Raw genomic sequence first — 21,178 nt, forward strand, 5'->3', positions numbered from 1 at the left:
TCTGATGTCTCCCAAGGATAAATTTTTTGTCCAGTGTGATTATTTGCACCTGAAAGAAGAGCTGCAAGATGATTTGCTGAAATACTACCTAAACACTATTGCAAATGATGTTTTGAAAACTTTTTAGATCATGTCAAAATACTCTGTGTTTATATACTGGACTATTAGTGTCAATGAGACAGAGAATGTCACACCTTACAGAAACAAATGAGTAAGTAATAATAACATAACTTAATGCACTGCTAGTAAAAATACATAAAACAGATCGTAATACTCCTAGTTTTTGGGACAACAGGCTCCTTCATCTGGAGGGAGCAATTCTTTTGCTGGAGGTTGTGAAAGTGGAGTCACTCTAAAGATCTTAGATTTTCTTTCTCGTAATAGGTGGGTCTCCCTTAGCCTGGGTTTTGAGTGACTTATAATTATTATAAATGTACTTTTTATTCATCAAAACTATGCCTTTCAAGAAAGCTAAGGCGATAAATTTGATAGTAGTGTAAGCAATGCATAAATTTTAAACTTAATTGTTTTGTGAATAACACAGTTCAATGTATCCAAACTTCTCAGCTGAAGTTCATGGTATAGAATAGACAATACACAACACACTTGTTAGATGACTTTAGCTATCTTGAGAAGAAACACAAAACAAAACATTATTCAATACTGCTTTTTAACAAAGTCCCTGCAACTTAAAATGGTTTATAGATTAGATTAAGACTTGTTCCATAGATCATGGATATGACAATTTGTAATGATGTGGAATATGCCAGTTTCACAAAAGGTTTCTTTAAATGCCATAATTCTTTCTTTCTTTCTTTTTTGGAGAAGTGACCAAAGATTTACGTGGCAGCAAAAATCACCCCTTTCTATGCGAAAGTTAGTTTAGCCAAAAGTAGTGAAGATCATTTTTTTGAATGATACTCGACTTTTGAATGATACTCGACTTGTCATCCAATGATGTCCCTCAGACTCAGAATGTTGTTGATCATGGTGTATTTGTCACCTTAAAGGCATTCTTGACTGACATCAAATCACCACATCAAATCTCAATGGTAACTAACATTCATGACAATTACAGTGCGTATTTAAAACAAACCTGATTTGAAACCTCACAATGGCACTAGCAGTGACACTCTAATGCAACTGGTGTGAAATTTGAACAGAATCATCTTTCAGATGTAGAAACATATCTACCAACTTTTGATTCTGTCATCAACTCCTTAGTAATGTTGCAATTTTTTCCCATTATTGTATTTGTAGATAATTTGAGGGTATACATGGTGTAAAATTTAGCACATATAGCTGTCAACTCTGGCAGCAACAATGGCTCTAAAACAGCTGGGTATCATGTCAGACTGAGCTTGGATGATAAATACAGGCTCATCATTCCACACTGCTTGAGCTCTATCCCAGAGTTTATCAGTCATAGTTGCTGGCTAGTTGTAGCATGTCAGTCTCCCTGCGACCCATTACCAGATGTTTTTAATGGGTGAGAGATGTGAAAAACATGCTGGGTATGGCAACAATCGAACACCAACCATATTGTGGGCCATCAGGACAGCACAGATAATATGCAGTCTTGCATTACCTTGTTGAATGAAAACTTCATGGAAACCTCAAAGATAAGGCACTACCACTAACTTTAATATGTATGAAATGTAATGGCTTCCCATATTACAGACTATAAAAACCAGCTATGATTGTGTTGTATATTCAATGCACCCATTCCCATCACATCTTCATGATGATCATGAATACAATCTGGCAAAGTGTGTTCTCCTCAGAATCTCCACAGATGGTCCATCATGATGCTCTACACAGAACTAGGACTTGTCTGAAAGGACTTCATCATGACACTACTGTGTCCAGTGTTGTTGTTGTGTATATAACTGTTAGCACTTTTCCATCTGCTGCCGTATTGATGGAACCTGTAACAGTGGTCACCAAAGTCAAATTTGATGGTCCACCATAAATCATCACACTGTCTGTGTGGATACTTGTCCTCCTGCAAATGAACTCTTTTTCTGATTCGAGGTATGTGATGTGACTGTACAGTTCTGCATGACCAAGAAAATCATATTTCTTTCCTATGGGGTGCTAGTTACATGGGGATGTTGAGCTCCTGCGTGGTGTTAAGTATGCTCCTCCTGAATCCATTGATTGCATGTGGTCCTCCTGAATCCATTGATCCCATATTCACATGACAGCCATGGGATTCCAACCAATGTGAGCAGCAATATTGCAAAATGATGAAGCAAAATCTTGATGTGCCACAATCCTGCCGGTGACAAATTCTAACATATACTGGAAGAAATTTCTCCTTTTTACACAAGTTATAACACAACTTTTCTTAAACAGCTCTTATTTAAGTATGATTTCTGAATGAGGAGTCCGCTGTATAACTGTTCCTTATGCACAGAATGTAGATGGAGTCACTCCTACTTACTTATTGTTGTTACTCTGAAATGCTAATCATTTGCACATTCAAGCATGTTAAGCATGTGGTATACATGTGTCAATTTGACATTTTTAGCATGCTACATTTAGGGTGTTGCAGTTTTAATGGCAATTACTGTAATAATAATATTAATCTGCTTGCCATCTCCCCTACACACCTACACAAACACACACACACACACACACACACACACACACACACACACACAGAGAGAGAGAGAGAGAGAGAGAGAGAGAGAGAGAATCTTCTCTTATTTTTCCTGCTTGCTTACTTCTGTTATTTGCTTTGTCTGCAGGAATGAATATTGTATCTTAAAGAATTTGCTACTGGCTTACATGTGTACTTATCGTTCACAACACCGTTATTCTTATTGATGAATATGCTCATGTATTATATACAGAATTTACTTACTTTTAAATTCTGTTGTTCAAGAATATCAGTAGCAACAAGGCAAGATATTCTATGAGAGAATGCGATGATTGTTGCTATGTTGGGAGTGTTTCTGGCTGAATGCTGCTTTAATAAGATTTCAATTTCAATTTCTTCAATCTGCAAAAAGATAAAAATAATATTATAATTTCCACTTTTAATTAAATAACAATAAATATTTATATATAAAAACAAAGATGAGGTGACTTACCGAACAAAAGCGCTGGCAGGTCGATAGACACACAAACAAACACAAACACACACACAAAATTCAAGCTTTCGCAACAAACTGTTGCCTCATCAGGAAAGAGGGAAGGAGAGGGGAAGACGAAAGGAAGTGGGTTTTAAGGGAGAGGGTAAGGAGTCATTCCAATCCCGGGAGCGGAAAGACTTACCTTAGGGGGAAAAAAGGACAGGTATACACTCGCACACACGCACATATCCATCCACACATACAGACACCTGCTTGTGTCTGTATGTGTGGATGGATATGTGCGTGTGTGCGAGTGTATACCTGTCCTTTTTTCCCCCTAAGGTAAGTCTTTCCGCTCCCGGGATTGGAATGACTCCTTACCCTCTCCCTTAAAACCCACTTCCTTTCGTCTTCCCCTCTCCTTCCCTCTTTCCTGATGAGGCAACAGTTTGTTGCGAAAGCTTGAATTTTGTGTGTGTGTTTGTGTTTGTTTGTGTGTCTATCGACCTGCCAGCGCTTTTGTTCGGTAAGTCACCTCATCTTTGTTTTTATATATAATTTTTCCCACGTGGAATGTTTCCTTCCATTATATTGATACAACAAATATTTAAAATTGTGAAATGACGTAATTGGAAAATTAAATGTTTAACAGCTGTATAAAACCCTTAGCTGGCTGGACTTCCACAATAACAACTTTACAGAGACCCTGTTACTCATCAGAAAATATTGGGATGCGACTATCTTATTAATAAAATAAAAACATGAAAATATTTTTTTCTCACATAGTACCAGATTGAAATACTTGTACAAATATCAGAAAATTTAGTAGCATTTTTAACTAAAGACATTTTACAGTCCAAATTTTAACAGTAAATTGCCAAAGCATTTGTAACCAAGATCTTACTGCCCTGCAGGTAAATTGTCATGCTCAAAATATTCTCATTAATAAGGCATGAAATGTTTATCAGAAAGACAGATTAGACACCATAAGGAGGGGGGAAGTGTTCATTGCAGTGTTCATTGCAGTGTTTATTGAGGTCAAAATTCAGACTGACTGTGAAGTGTCCTGGATATGACTCAAGTTAATCACTAGATGTTTTTTCTGGCCACTCAATTTTGCTATACTAGTTGCAGAATCATTCTAATTGTGTCTAAAGTAAATAGCATGAAAATGCCCTGATCATGAAAAATTTACTGAATGGGACTTTAACCTGTTGAGGATAGGCTTGTGACATCTATGGATTTAATGTACCTGATATGGATAGACAGTCTTGTGAAGCAGTTCTGAACATGTTTTCCAAAGACAGACTTGAGTAGATAGTTTCACAACCCACATGCAATGGGAGTAGTTTAGATCTTGTAGCTACAAACAGGCATGACCTTATCAACAGTGTCAGTATATCAACATTTTCAGTATATCAACATTTTCAGCATATCAAGTCTTGCAGGTCTCAGATATTAAAGGAAAGACATTTTAATGACAAAGTTGCTGACTGCTGCTTATTTACTGGCTGACTAGCTTTTGGCCTTTCCTGTTTCTGCAAGCCACTTATTTGCATCTAGGATATGGTTGGTGTGGACAGTCCTATTGTTATCACACTTAAATGAATCTCATGTCTCCATTGTTCAGCTTGCTGTGATCCATGCAAAACAATCTCTTATACACAACTGAATATTTATTCTTATTGGATTACTTTGTGTGTTATGCTGGCTTGCATCAGCATCTGTCAAAATTATGATAACACCTACGATGAAGAATCCAGAGTGACACACAGTGTAATACAATAAGAACAAATTCACCATTATGCATAAAATATCATTGTCACATGGATCACATCAGGCACCGGCTGCGGTGGCCGAGCAGTTCTAGGTTCTTCAGTCTGGAACCGCGCAACTGCTATGGTCGCAGGTTCGAATCCTGCCTCGGGCATGGATGTGTGTGATGTCCTTACATTAGTTAGGTGTAAGTAGTTCTACACTCTAGGTGACTGATGACCTCCCATAGTGCTCCGAGCCATTTGAACCATCACATCAGGCTGGATGGTGAAGATAAGAGATTCATTTGAGTGTGAGGACATAAATAGAACTGTGGATACCAACAATATCCTAAATATGTGCCTTGTGAAAATGGGCAAAGCCTAAAATTAGACAGCCAGTAATAAACAGCAGCTTTGTTGTTAAAATTTCTTTTCTTCAGCATCAGTATAGACACATGGATTAGTGTTCATGATGTCATCATATCGATGATGGCTATAAAGTTAATAAGCCTGTCGAGAAGGCTAGGAGAGTATTTACACTAGAAAGTGTAGATAAGCAGTTGTTAGCATTCTACCTAGGCAATGAGTGGACACCATTTAGTTTCAATATGACGACCATAGTGGAATTATGGACAAAGCTTAAACTGATTGTAAATCATGATCTGGAGGAGTATGTGCCGCAAGTAAATTAAGAATGGAAAAGAGTCACTGTAGTTTAAAAACAAAGTTCAGAAAATGCTGAGGTGCTACATGGGTCAAAGACTTTTATCCAGTCACTAATTGACCAGCCTGTTGTAGCAATAGAAGGTAATAAAATGAAAGCTGAAGTTTTATATTTTTCATTTAAGAAACCAAGCACACAGGAGGAGCTACACATACCATCATTTGACCATCACACAGACTCCCATATGGACAACATAGTAATAGGCATTCCTTGTACAGAGAAGCAACTGAAAGAATTTACAACAAATAAGTCACCAGGTCCAGATGAAATCCCAATTCAGTATTACAGGTATGAGCCCCTTAATTATCTTACATTTATCGTGAATATCTCACCCAGCACAAAGCTCCAGGCAACTGGAAAAAAACATAGGTAACTCCTGTATATGAGAAGGATGAAAGAATGGATTCACAAAGTTATAGATCAATATCCTTAATACTGGTCTGCTGCTGAATTCTTGAACATATTCTAAGTTCGAATATAATAAATTTCCTTGAGACTGAAAAGCTCATGTCTACAAATTAGGATAGATTTAGAACCCATTGCTCATGCAAAAATCAGTTTTCCTTTTCCTCACATGATGTCCTGTGAACCATGCATAAAAGTCAACAGGCAGATTCCATATTCCTAGATTTCCTTAAAGTGCTTCATACAGAGCCCCACTGCTGACTGTTAACAAAATCCAAGCACAAAAAATAGGTTCCCATACAACTGAGTGGCTTGCACACTTCTTAAACATGTTGCCCTCAATGGCTGGTATTCAATATCAACAAGGATATCACCAGGAAGGCCCCAAGGAAGTGTGAAAGGGCCACTCCTGTTCTCTCTACACGCAAATAATGTTATGGACAGGATAAGCAGCAATCTGCAACTGTTTGCTGATGATGCTGTAGTATATGGGAAAATTATCATCATTGAGTGACTGTAGGAGGACACAGAATGACTTAGACATAATTTATATTTGGTTTGATGAATGATATCTGATTCAAAAGGTAGAACACTTTAAGTTAATGAAGATTAGTAGGAAAAACAATGCAGTAATATTCAAATACAATATTAGTGGTATGCTGCTTGATCACAGTCACATCAATTACATATCTGGATGTAATTTTCATGTTTATTTGGAGAATTTTAGGAAAGGAAAGCTCATTTATAAAGGAGCCCACATATAGAACACTACTGCACAACCCATTCTTGAGTACTGCTTTAGTGTTTGTGATCCCCAACAGGTTGGATTAAAGGAAGACATTGAAACAATTCAGAGGCATGCTGCCAGATTTGTTGCCAGTACGTTCAATCAACTTGTGAGTATTAGAGAGACATTCATGAAGTCAAGTGGGATGCCCTGGAGGGAAGAATGTGTTCTTTTTGTGAAATACTGAAACCAGCATTTGCACCTGACTGCACAATGATCTACTGCCACTAACGTGCATTTCACCAAAAAGACTGTGAAAATAAGTTGCAAGAAATTTGGGCTCATACAGAGGCATACAGACTGTTTCCTCTCACTCAATTTGCAACTGAAACAGGAAAGTAACTGATTGGTGGTGGTACAGAGGTTTGCAGATTAAATATGTAGTTGTACATTTCAGGTTCCCAAGTCTCTTTGTCTTCTAGATGATGTGTAATTTTTTTTTTTATGTTTTGGGTAGAACACTGAAGTTTCCTGGTTCATCAACTTGGAATGTGCTTTTGGGTTCATCAACTTGGAATGTGCTTTTGATAGCTGATACAGTGCTCCTCACTTTGATAGGTTTAACTGCAGAAGTGAAGAGTGAAAGACTTATTACTTTTAAAAAACACAAAATGAATATATAATGAAATTAGTACATAAAATGCTTTTAATGGGAGAGATGAGCGTGATATTCTGTTTCCAAATTTTTGATCTTTGGTTTTAATTTACTTTGGTTTAATCCTAAATCTGCTCCATCAGTGATTTCCTGTCCGTTACTTTTGTTGTAAGAAGACTGACAAATGCAATGAAACCTCTTTCCATAAGACATGAAAATGTAAAAGCTATCAAAAGCTTAAAAATTTTGTATTTGTGGGGATCTACAGCCTCCAGACATTAAATAAATGTAGACGTGGTCCATAGTAGGCAGTAATCTGTTTTTATTTAATTGTGCAAATAGCTAATTTTGACTACAGGTATTACCAGCTCCCATCAGTTACCATGTGGTTGTAAGAAATTTGTGCAGTAATGTTTTATCTTAATGTGAGATGTGAAAGGCATGGAAATATATGCAGACAATATAGTGCTTTTCCAAGTTGGTTTTACAGGTGCTTGACAATGACAAGTAGTCAAAATTAGCTAATCACATGATTAAATAAAAATCACATTAAAGCATATTACGAACCATGTTTATGTTTATTATCAAAAGCTTTATTGCAATAGTTCATAGTACAGGATAAGTAACAGATATGTCTCTCTGATGGCTGAACTGCTGATATTCATTTCTAAACTGTATTTTAATTCTTTGTTAGTATGTATTCTGATCAGTTCTTCTTGTAATATGAGATCCATTTCCTTGACATCACTGTAGGGACTAATAATCCACTATGGCATTTACATAGAGTCCATCCTCAAGCCTAGATTCAAAGTCAGTGTGAATGACATTTAAATGTTGAATGTAGGCTGAAAAGTCATCACCTTGGCAGTTTGTATGCAAAAAATTGGGAAACTAGTAAAATTTTCACCATTCAGAGTTTTGCTTCATTAGTTTAATTCTCGCAAGGATCACTAAAATGATGGACTTTTTCTGTATCAAATTTAGACAGTCAGCTTGTAATTGCAATTAAATTTAATAAACAAATTGTTAAATAAGCAACGTCTGGTCTCTCCTTGATTAAATATTATTTTAAAATTGCATCTGTAGCATCCAGAAACTCTCCAACTGCACAGATAACCTAAAATTTTAGGCTTTGCTAAGAATTTTATTTACTGCATTAATGAAAAACTGAAGAGATTGATGCAATATATCACTTACATTTTTAGCAAGTAAATGTTGTCAATGAAGGAGGCAGTGTATTGCAAATACCAGGGAACATTTTATTTTAAATAGCTTTTCACCCTCTTTTACACCCTTGATAGTGTCCAAACATGGGCAGTGCTCCATCTGCTACTGCAGATATTATATTTGATAAACAGATCACTTTTTAAATGAAATAATCTTTCAAATCATTAGATATTGGTTCACTTTTAGTGTATATTGTCACATTTCTCATAAAGAGCAGTTCTTCATGAACAAAATGCACAGATACCAATAATAATGCTTCATCACCATGTAAAATTCACTAATACAACTGTACAGAGAAATAGGTCATTTGCAGATAGTTACACATGATACTTCCAGCATCACAATTTACTTAATCAATACCCCATTTTTGCTCAGAGGAATTCTTTTAGAGTCCATAAGCAGATCTGTATACAAACGTTTTTGAAACCTCTTTAATGGCTGGTGAAATTAACTATTCTCCAATAGTGTAAAGGTTTTCCAGGTTTTGGTTTAAGTAGCAAGGTACTGTAAGAAGCCTGCAGACTATCATCATCTCTCTGTGACATCAAAGCAAACATACTGTTCACCTTGGGTCACTTTTCACATTTTTCTTTCAGTATTTGAAAGTGTTTCAAATCTTTAGCTGTTTTGTCAGGGTGACACATTCTTGGATGATCCTTCAGCTTGGATGGGTCCATAGTGTCATTGCTTAACACTTTGCTGTGTAAAAGGCACATAGGTAATGGTTTGCCCAACAATGATGGAATTAAGCCAAACTTCAAATAATCAACAGTGTACTGTCTGTGTTTCTTTTTGGCTTTGGCCATTTGCTACCTGTGGACCAAAAATTAAGCTATTCTCATAAAACGATAAGACACAGCAATCAAAATCAACCCTCTCAACCTCAGGTCATGATTGGCACATCTCTATGCAGTCAAAGGAACTACAAAAAGGGATTTTACAAAAAATAATTTAGTTACTTTTCTCCCACACTCCCAAACAATATGATATTGATTGACTTTAACTTCTATGGTAGTTAGCTAAGTCTATTCACAAAAAGATGAACAGGGGCTCCCTAGTTCTGGATCAGCAGAAGTTAGTCACTTCTGTTGACTAATGTCTTGTGTCCAGCCACTGCAAGCCTCAGTAATGTTACAAAGAACCTTGTGCATGTAGTAACTGCAAAGTGATTGTTGTGCCATGTTGTATTGTGTCACAAATTAATATATCTCTTGATGAGTGACAGGCCTCTTGATGAGTGATGGAGTGGTTCCTAGCCTATCACAGGCAGTATCATATACTTTTTCCACTCCTCAGAGAAGGGCATGGGATAGTATGTTGTTGGAAAAATAATTAATAATGTTGCTGAACACTGTCAGCAGGAGAGAGAAAACAGAGTTACTCCACTCCCTGTCTTAGCTGATGAGGCAAACACTGATGTACACAGGAGCAAGCTTCAGCTCTGCGAGAACAATTTGGAATTTTGATTACGATCTGCTTCAATGGGATCCACTTTTGTGGATTCCTATTTACATCTAATACAGCCCCAACTATTTTATTGCTGAAATGGGCTCCTTGTAGGATGGAGCTAACTCACTCCGGGAATCACTGATGTAGATATACATGAAATCAATTTTGACAATACAGCAACATATTATGAAGTTATAAGTGGCCAAACTGACTCTGCTGCTGCTGCTGTGGCTGTGAGTCACACCCTGGACAGCACGTACTGAGTGGGCATGGATGGGATGTGAAAAGCACAAACAAAAGTCAATACATTTATATACCCATCTTTCCCAGATAAAGAGAAGGCAGCATTCAGCAGTTTCAGATGGTTTAAATTACTTGGTTACATAATTGCATATAATTACTGTACATGACTTTGCACTTAAGCAAATAATGTAGGGTGTTCTTGTAATGTGAGTCCTTGGATTTGTTGGATACCTAATCATTGAAACAGAAGTCATGTGAAAACGAGCTCTTCCAAGTAGCTCATAGCTTAAATTTAAAGTGCAGAAGCAGAAATAATATGTTGGGCTGGTGTACTTCAATCAAAATGTTTCATAGTAGAATTAAGTTATAAAGATGTTAAGAACAACAGCAAAGTTAGCTATTATTTTATTATGAAGAAATCATTCAGTTTTCTCTTTGTAGTGCCAGACAAGTATTTGCATGTCTCATATTTCGTGCAAAGACATCATTAAATGAAGGGAGAGGGGTGAAACTGTGCCAAAACATAGAATTATTCCTGATCATGTAAATCTGATAGCATGTCATAAATTAGTACTGATTTTATTTTTCCGTGCTTAAGAATAAAATTATGTATTAAATACAGAGTGAAAATAGTGTAATGCAAATGGACATGAAAGTACTTGTTTTGTGTTTTGATGAGTGTTTGTAGTTCCTTTGCATAGTGTTTTTTTTATTTTTTTTATTGCAACAAAGTATAAAATTATGTGGTGATAAATGTGTATAAAATTATATAATGAATTTAGGTTTAAGTATTTAAATCTTATAAAATTGTAAACAATTTGTGGCCATGTTTAGGAATTATTTTGATTAATGTAGTGTCACGTGACCCAACTCAGGACTGGAAATATGACTGTGAAAGTGGGGCTTTTGGTCGTTGTCCATTGTGGTGGTAAGTTCAGAGCAGCAAAGTGCCACGTGTGTAAGCATGGGCGCCAGTGTATGTGAATGTGAATAAACCGTGAAGGAACAATGTGAAAGTGTGTATGTGCAACACAATAAACCACGTGTATGAATTGCACCAATTATTATTTATCCAGATCAGATTTTTTTTAATAAATAGGTTTCAATCTGAACTTGTATAGTGTACCTCATTTTGCGCAAGGTTCTGGTATAGACAATTGTGTATTCAATTCCCTGCTCTAGCCAATATATGACTCAGTATTAGGGGTGCAAATGCAACCATTCACTACCAACCCGTTTGCAGATGAGCCACGTGCAAAATAGGTAGTGAATGAGTCTGAGTAGAGTTATAATTGGGGGCTCGTCCAGGATAAGACTCTTCTGTTTTCATTCTATTCCATAATACTTCGTGATCGGCTGTCAGTCTGATGTTTAGGCTTTTGAACAGTCAGTATGGGGGCTCTGAGCTAAATTGGTGCATCAGCAGTAGCAGCATGTGCTGGACAAGATACGTGCTGCTGCTTGGTTATGCCAATATAAGGCCACCACGATTGTGATGCAGTCATTTACATTGAATGGTGAGTCGACCATGCACTACAACGGGTGCCGAACACATGCAATCTTCTGTGCCACGTCCACATGTTGCCACGGGTGAAACCATCATCCGTGCCACGTCCATGTGTTGCTGCGGCTAAAGCAGTCAACAAAGTTGTATCCACGTGCTGCTGAGGATCAACGCCGTCATTCGTGCCACCGACCTAAACGTCTACATGCTGTCAGGGGCCCACGCCACATCTTCTCGCTCCTGATCGAGTTTTCTGTGCGTACATGTCGCCGACTACAATTCATTGCATAGCTGTGCTGCCACCGCTGACTGCAGACATCGTGTCACACGAGGATATAAAAGTACAGTCATTAGCCATGGCTGATGAGATGCATGAATACCTGGGTGCATTTTTTGTAAAACTTAGTGGTAAATTAGGAGAAATAGATTCAAAAATAGGGAATATAAAAACTGAAATAGTTGGAGAAATGGAGTCAAAAATAGGTGATATGGAATTGAGGCTTAGGTTGAAAAGGGACTAGTAGCCAAGGTGGACACTGTGCAAAGTAATCTTGTGGGGCAGATTCAGGCACAGGAACAGAAATGCACATTATTTCAGAAACAGAGGCAGACATTGAATCCATTAAGATGGGAGTGATGGATTGCCATAAGGGGATTACTGATATTAAGAAGGAATTAGAAAGGTAAATAAACATATTGAGGGAAACAGTTAATACTGTAGCAGCAGGGAATGGAAATTTGTTGTTGGGATATCATATGGGGCTCGGATTTCAATCAAAACCTTTTTGTGGGGAGAATAAATACCATGCAGTTGACTTTTTAGCTGCATGTAAGGATAAGTTTGTGACAGGGATGAGTGAGCAGGCAAAAATTAAATATGTTAAGAGGCAATTGGAAGGGGGATCTCAAACATGGGTTAACCAAAATGCTAAAAAATTTTGTGATTTTAAAACCTTTGAAAACCTGTTCTTGAACAAATACTAGGGACAGGTAAAACAATTAACACTGCAAAATGATTTTCTGAATGGATCCAGTTACAAGAGTTGAAAGGAAAGTATGAGAGAGTTCTGTTAGAGAACTGAATAAATTAAATCATCTGGATATGCCACTGGGTATATTAACAGAAATATCAACACTAAAGAGAAGATAACCAGAGCATTTGCAATGGGATTTGATTCACAGTGCAACAGATTCAGTGGAAGAACTTCTTAATTTTGTGGATAATATGGACGGGGCATTATATTACAGACCTAAATACATGAAACAGAGGGAGAGTGGAAGGTATTATGAAAGGGGAAACAGTATTAATTATGAGTACAGTAATAATCATAACAGTGGAGAGAGGACAGAAGTGATGAGAATAATCAGGATAGAGATTGGAGAAGCTGGCCACAAAGAGATAACAGATATTTTTTATTGGGAGGGGGGGGGGGGGGGGGAGAAGAAACAATTTTGATCAGAGGAGTGATAGAGAAGGTGTGAGAACAGAGGGAATGCCAGATACAAATGGACAGGGTAGGCAGTCAAAAGGTCCGCAGGGGGGCTAGTAATTCTGTGAACAGGGCCAGCCTAGGACATGATGGGATGAGTAATAAAGTTAGCAAGGAAAATAGGGAAATTGGAATGTATCATATGGAGACTGTCTTAGGAAATGAAAATCTGTGTGTGTGGGGGGGGTTAACAATTACAGAAATAGAGATAAAAGGCATAACAGGGAAAAATGGAACACGGCTAATATCAGCAATGGACAGTGTGAGCTTAACATTGATGACATGTTTAAGAGGGAAGAGAAATTACAAGCAGAGGAGGACAATATTGGTTTGTGTGCAGCAGAATTCATTGAAAGATTGGAGACAGATGTAGTTTCATCAAAAGGGGAAACAAAAGTGTATATGGAACTAAGGGGCAATGTTCACAGTAATAATGGATGTGATGAATGGGTAGAGATGTCTATCGGAAATAGTCTGGAGAATTATGAAATAGGTGAGGAGAGGATTATTCAGTGTTATATAAAGGTTAATATGAGTGGTGTATATAACAATGTGGAAAATGCTGGTAAATTACCTACTGATAATGTTACTGGGCTTGTGGGTGCAGGTGATAACTGTGGTAGTGACAATGAGTCCAATGTGGATCTGGAAATGTGAAATGATATGGAGAATGTTGCTGTAGGTTGCCCTGAAGATAAAATCGAAACCTATGTTTTCTTAACTGATGAGGATGCAAGCCTGATAGATGTTGGTTGTAGATGGTTATGAAAGGAGGAGGCTGATTATGATTTGAGTGATTGGTTATCCTATGCAAAATTACATGAAGCTTTGTAGCCTGAAGAATGGGGTGAAACAAAATTTAAAATTGCCAGAAAATTGGAAGAATTAAGTGAAGAAGAGAATGTTGAGTTTGCTATTAAGGATCTGTTTGAAGGGGATACTGATGTATGCTTTGGAGAAAGACCTAAAGATATTTGCATTATGCATGAGGAAAGCAGGAGTGAAATAGAAAGTGATTTATTATAGGAATCAGGGTTGAACAGAGTAGAAATAGTGGTGATACAGCCAATAGATATAGCATTATTTGACTGTGGCTCAAGTTTATCTGCAATTTCTGAATCTTTCTGGCAGCAAATTAAATGTTTAGGATTAATGGAACTACCAGTTACAGGAGTAAAAATTAAGACAGCAACTGGGACATACAGTAAGCCCATCAGCAGAGAAGTGTCACTGGAATTTAAGAGTAGTGATTATTGTTTTGATATTAGTTGCTTTGTGGTGAAGGGCTTGGCACTGAATGTAATTTTGGGCATGGACTTCCTGTACAAACATGACAGCAGCATTTTTGTAAAGGACAGAGTGGTAGAATTTGATGCTGGTTGAAACAGACGAAGAATAAAATTTAAAGGGAAATTAAAAGGGGGGGGGGGGGGGAGATAATGACTCATTTACAAAGGATAGATGAGGTAGGTGATTAATTGTGTACTGAACAGCAGATATATGACAAAGTAAATGAAATGGGACATTTAAATGAGGAACAAAAGGTGCAGCTTACAGATTTATTGTGTAAACATAAGCATGTGTCCTGACAGACCTGGAAAAGTTGTAGATTTCAATTATGTTTTGAGGGTATTGCCACATGAAGTAATAAGCGCCAAACCTTACCTTATCGTATAGAAACAGCTGATAAAGAGGCTGTAAGGGCCAGGATACAGAAGATGTTGAAGTGAAGCATACTGGAAATGGGGAGGAGTGAGTATTGTAATCTAATAGTAGTGGTGAAAAAAAAGATGGTTCTATAAGAATAGTATTGGATGTAAGAAAGCTAAATAAAATAATAGTCAAGGAAAATGATCAGCCAGAGAACATGAATGACCATTGCAGAATTTTTATAATGCTAAAATTCTGTCCAGAAATCAAACGATGGAAAATCCAGGATGGAATGTAACAATACCAGAGAAGGAAAGATGCCACTCACCATATAGCGGAGATTCTGAGATGCGATAGGCACAATAAAAAGATTCACACAATTATAGCTTTCAGCCATTAAGGCCTTTGTCTGCGTTTACGCGCGCGCGTGTATATATGTGTGTGTGTGTGTGTGTGTGTGTGTGTGTGTGTGTGTGTGCGCGCGCGCGCGCATCGTGCGTGCTTGTGTGTATGTGTGTCTACTGCCGAAAAAGGCCTCAATGGCCGAAAGCTTTAATTGTGTGAATCTTTCTGTTGTGCCTATCACGACTCAACATCTCCACTATATGGTGAGTAGCAACTTTCCTTCTCTGATATTGTTACATTCCACCCTGGGTTTTCCATAGTTTGACTTATGTAAATGTGAATTTTTTCAAGCAATATTACTATTTCTCAGTCATCAGCAAACTCCTGATGACATTTTGCCCAATAAAGAGAAAATCAAGGCCATTGTAGACTGCAAGGTGCCAACAAACAGGAAACAACTGAAATCATTTATAGGACTATGTTCATTCTATAGGAATTATATACGTGATTATAGCCTGAATTCACCTAACTTATGCAGACTATTAAAGGAAAGTGTAACCTGGTGATGGGCATCTGAGTGTGACAGGGAATTTAAAGCCATAAAGAATAGCTTAAAAAAATAACAAAATTTTGTATTACCCAGATTTGTCTTTGCCCTTCTGTATCGGGGCAGACAGCTCAGATTACAGGATAGGGGCAGTGCTATTTCAGGAGAGCATAGTAGATGGGAAGACAGAGCACAAGGCTATCGCTTTTGCAAGCAGAATGCTCTCCAAACATGAATTAATATATGGTATCTCAGAGAAGGAACTTTTAGCCATAGTTTTTGGATTTCGAAGTTCAGGATATATGTGAAAGGTAGGAAAGTGATTGTATACACAGACCATAAGGCTCTGAGCTATTTGCAAGAATGTAAGCTGTTGAATAATACTCATGAGATGGGCCATGTTTCTGCAGCAGTTTAACTACGAGATAAGATATGTTAAAGGCACAGACAACAATGTGGCTGATGCCATATCAGGGTTACCTTTCATTGGAGAAGAACATGAAGGGAATGGAGACGAGAAAGAACTACAGATACTGTACATGAAAGGAGTGGGTGGAGAGAAGGAAATCAAATCCATCTGTTAGGACATGAGTAGACTTCAGAATGGGGACCAAACCTTGAAGTTTATCAAAGCAAACTTTGGAAGTAAAGAATATGAAAAAAATTCTAAATATTATAGAATTTATCAGGGGATTTTATTTAGGCGAAGAAGTATGGACAAAGAGGAGTGGAAGGTATGTTTGCCAGATGAGCATGTGGAAACATTAATCAATTACATCCACCTTAGCCATGGGCATTATGGGGCTCAGAAATGTTTGGAAATACTGCAGGACTATGTTAGTTTTAACAACATGACCAGGAGGGTAAAGAGACAGTTGGCTTCTTGTGGCAAATGTCAAAAAGTGGAGTATAATACTATTGCAGCATAAGGAGAGATGCAGAATATTGTTTCTAAAAGAAATCGTGATTTGTCTGGGAGGCTGCCAACAGGTCTAGGGGGTGTGAAGTATGTTCTTTTAGCTGTTGATGTATTCTTCAAACAAGCTGTACAAACAAGTTTTACAAACAAGCTGTATCCACTGAAAATGGCCACTAGCCAGAATACAATTAACAAGCTAGAGAAAGACTATTTTGTGAACGTTATAAAACCAGAGAATATATGGAGCACAATTTGTATCTAGTGTGTGGGGGGAGTTTATGCAAAGATCTGGAATAAAGCGCATAAGGATTTCAGTGTACCACCCTGCAGGAAACCCGGCTGAGAGGTATATGAGGGAGCTGGGTAGGCTATGTAGGACACATTGCAGTAAAAAGCATAGCACTTGAGCACAGTATATAACTGTGTTTGAGGATCATATGAACACAGTGAAGAATTGCGCAACAGGATTCTCACCCTATGAGTTCATGAAAGATATCAAGCCTGACAATCTAATAGCAGAACACATAAATTTTCCTCCATCTCAAGGCTTGACAAGTTAAGAGAATATGCAGCTAGCCAGACAGCAAATGTTAAAGATTGGACATGAGAGACAGAGAAGGCATGGAGAAAGGTATAAGACAACCAAGTTAAAGGAGGGAGATAAGGTGCTGGTGAGGAACAAGAAAAAAATCCAGTGACATTGGTGATGAAATCAAAAAGTTATTTCAATTATACCATGGGCCCTCCTAGATAACTGGTTGTCCACACCCTAATGCATATGGGTTGGCATACCCAGTGTCCAAAAAGCCATTTGGACTGAGAAATGTAACGGAGTTGAAAAAATATGTGGTGAAAGAATAAAGAGTAAGGAAGTGAGAGATTCCAATGTACACTACCGCGTCTAGTTAAAAAATATTAGGATGTATGGTATGACTATCATATGCAGCTATAAAAATTGTTGGGGGCTATGTATATGTGTATTTTTAATTGGAGGATTATTTATGCTGCTGTGTATGTTGCAATGTCATTGTTTGGTGGTCAACAAACTTCATTATACTGTATGTATTTGCATTGAATGAACCTGTTGTGCAGTGAATTTGCGCAACTGGTGTGGGTATGATAGAAGCCTTGTTTGAAAAAGTCAAACGGGAACTGAAACCTACTGTGTATATAGTCTCTATTTCTGTATAAATGAGTGTGGATAACATAGAAGCAGGGAGGAAATCTGCATATAGTTTGTTTAAAAATAGTTGAGATTTTATTGAAATTTCTAATGTATCTGTGGCAAAAATGGCTCTGAGCACTATGGGACTCAACTGCCGAGGTCATTAGTCCCCTAGAACTTAGAACTAGTTAAACCTAACTAACCTAAGGACATCACAAACATCCATGTCTGAGGCAGGATTCGAACCTGCGACCGTAGCGGTCTTGCGGTTCCAGACTGCAGCGCCTTTAACCGCACGGCCACTTCGCCCGGCTATCTGTGGCACCTGGAGTTGATACTGGTGGGTGGGGGTAGGATTGTTGCTGGGATAGTCATGTAGGGCACTTAGATGTTAATGAGGGAAGTAAGGGAAAGAACACTAATGACTAAGTGGGTGCATGTAAAAGTTTTATGACCTTAGTGAGTTTATTTGCCATGTATGATTGAATCTAGTTATCCATGTAAATGGCAGAAAAGAATGGGTTTCAAGATATTGCTAAATATTATGTGCAAAAATGATATAGGAATTCATGGAAAAATTTGGGGTTTATATATGTACAGTGTTATAGCTGTATGGGTGCAGTGCTTAAAATATAAGAATCTTCATCAGGGAATAAATTCTCTTTGTGCAGAGGGGAAGGGGGGGGCGGGGAGCTCCTGATTTGTGAACATTTTAGGGGTGAAACAGCATATATATAATTATGCCATGTTTGTTTTTGATTTGTGTTCATGTTTGTCATTTGTATAAATCTCAATAAGAGCTGATCAGTGAACACAGGATGTTCCGGGGAAGGTTTGGATAGCCTGACTCCTGGGAAACGTGGGTCTGCATGTCTACGCAAGATTTATGAGGATTTGATTAAATTTTGATAGGATGGCTTGGCTGATGAGAGGAAGCACAGTACTGCTGGCTGACAAGTTTGGAAAGCCTGCATTCCAATGCAAAAAGCTGTGAACACAAGAATATAGTTACGACAACGTTGTGCAACTACAGAAACAACTGTAAAAAGCGGAAGTGTTAATGTGCAATAAGTGTGCAACCTACATATAGACTAACATGGGCATTTATATAACACAAATTTCTTTGCATTTTGCCAGCCCAATCAGACTCAATATGAGACTATCTACATATCTGGATACATTGTCAGATAATGTTGGTATGTTTCCTGATGACAGTACTCACGCTGATTAACTCACCACTGTAACAGTGTTCTACATGTTTTGGTACCATTATAGTTATAACTAAACAAAGATGATGTGACCTACCGAACGAAAGCACTGGCAGGTCGATAGACACACAAACAAACACAAACATACACACAAAATTCTAGCTTTCGCAACAAACGGTTGCTTCGTCAGGAAAGAGGGAAGGAGAGGGAAAGACGAAAGGATGTGGGTTTTAAGGGAGAGGGTAAGGAGTCATTCCAATCTCGAGAGCGGAAAGACCCACCCTAGAGGGAAAAAAGGACGGGTATACACTCACACACACACACATATCCATCCACACATATACAGACACAAGCAGACATATTTAAAGACAAAGAGTTTGGGCAGAGATGTCAGTCGAGGCGGAAGTGCAGAGGCAAAGATGATGTTGAATGACAGGTGAGGTATGAGTGGCGGCAACTTGAAATTAGCGGAGATTGAGGCCTGGTGGGTAACGGGAAGAGAGGATATATTGAAGAGCAAGTTCCCATCTCCGGAGTTCGGATAGGTTGGTATTAGTGGGAAGTATCCAGATAACCCGGACGGTGTAACACTGTGCCAAGATGTGCTGGCCGTGCACCAAGGCATGTTTAGCCACAGGGTGATCCTCATTACCAACAAACACTGTCTGCCTGCGTCCATTCATGCAAATGGACAGTTTGTTGCTGGTCATTCCCACATAGAATGCATCACAGTGTAGGCAGGTCAGTTGGTAAATCACGTGGGTGCTTTCACATGTGGCTCTGCCTTTGATTGTGTACACCTTCTGGGTTACAGGACTGGAGTAGGTGGTGGTGGGAGGGTGCATGGGACAGGTTTTACACCGGGGGCGGTTACAAGGATAGGAGCCAGAGGGTAGGGAAGGTGGTTTGGGGATTTCATAGGGATGAACTAACAGGTTACGAAGGTTAGGTGGATGGCGGAAAGACACTCTTGGCGGAGTGGGGAGGATTTAATGAAGGATGGATCTCATTTCAGGGCAGGATTTGAGGAAGTCGTATCCCTGCTGGAGAGCCACATTCAGAGTCTGGTCCAGTCCCGGAAAGTATCCTGTCACAAGTGGGGCACTTTTGTGGTTCTTCTGTGGGGGATTCTGGGTTTGAGGGGATGAGGAAGTGGCTCTGGTTATTTGCTTCTGTACCAGGTCGGGAGGGTAGTTGCGGGATGCGAAAGCTGTTGTCAGGTTGTTGGTGTAATGGTTCAGGGATTCCGGACTGGAGCAGATTCGTTTGCCATGAAGACCTAGGCTGTAGGGAAGGGACCGTTTGATGTGGAATGGGTGGCAGCTGTCATAATGGAGGTACTGTTGCTTGTTGGTGGGTTTGATGTGGACGGACGTGTGAAGCTGGCCATTGGACAGGTGGAGGTCAACGTCAAGGAAAGTGGCATGGGGTTTGGAGTAGGACCAGGTGAATCTGATGGAAGCAAAGGAGTTGAGGTTGGAGAGGAAATTCTGGAGTTCTTCTTCACTGTGAGTCCAGATCATGAAGATGTCATCAATAAATCTGTACCAAACTTTGGGTTGGCAGGCCTGGGTAACCAAGAAGGCTTCCTCTAAGTGACCCATGAATAGGTTGGCGTATGAGGGGGCCATCCTGGTACCCATGGCTGTTCCCTTTAATTGTTGGTATGTCTGGCCTTCAAAAGTGAAGAAGTTGTGGGTCAGGATGAAGCTGGCTAGATGATTAGGAAAGAGGTTTTAGGTAGGGTGGCAGGTGATCGGCGTGAAAGGAAATGCTCCAACGCAGCGAGACCCTGGACGTGCGGAATATTTGTGTATAAGGAAGTGGCATCAATGGTTACAAGGATGGTTTCCAGGGGTAACAGATTGGGTAAGGATTCCAGGCATTCGAGAAAGGTTACCAAGCCCCCACAGAACGTATCTCTGCCTACGTAGATCAACACCTTCAACCCATTACATGCAGTCTCCCATCCTTCATCAAAGCTTTCTCGAACGCCTGGAATCCTTGTTTGTTTGTGTGTCTATCGACCTGCCAGCGCTTTCGTTCGGTAAGTCACATCATCTTTGTTTTTAGATATATTTTT

The 21,178-nt window shown here is 38.7% G+C and overlaps 1 protein-coding gene across 1 annotated transcript in view; it reads right to left on the minus strand.

Annotated features, from left to right (window-relative positions):
* Positions 1–21,178, minus strand: part of LOC124606051 — a 285,569-nt gene that overhangs the window by 30,324 nt on the left and 234,067 nt on the right. Inside the window, exon 7 of the mRNA XM_047138011.1 lies at positions 2,870–3,007. Coding sequence (XP_046993967.1) covers positions 2,870–3,007 — 138 coding nt within the window. The remainder of the gene's footprint in view (positions 1–2,869; positions 3,008–21,178) is intronic.

The sequence above is a fragment of the Schistocerca americana genome, chromosome 3, assembly GCF_021461395.2.
Source record: "Schistocerca americana isolate TAMUIC-IGC-003095 chromosome 3, iqSchAmer2.1, whole genome shotgun sequence".
Lineage (NCBI taxonomy): Eukaryota > Metazoa > Arthropoda > Insecta > Orthoptera > Acrididae > Schistocerca > Schistocerca americana.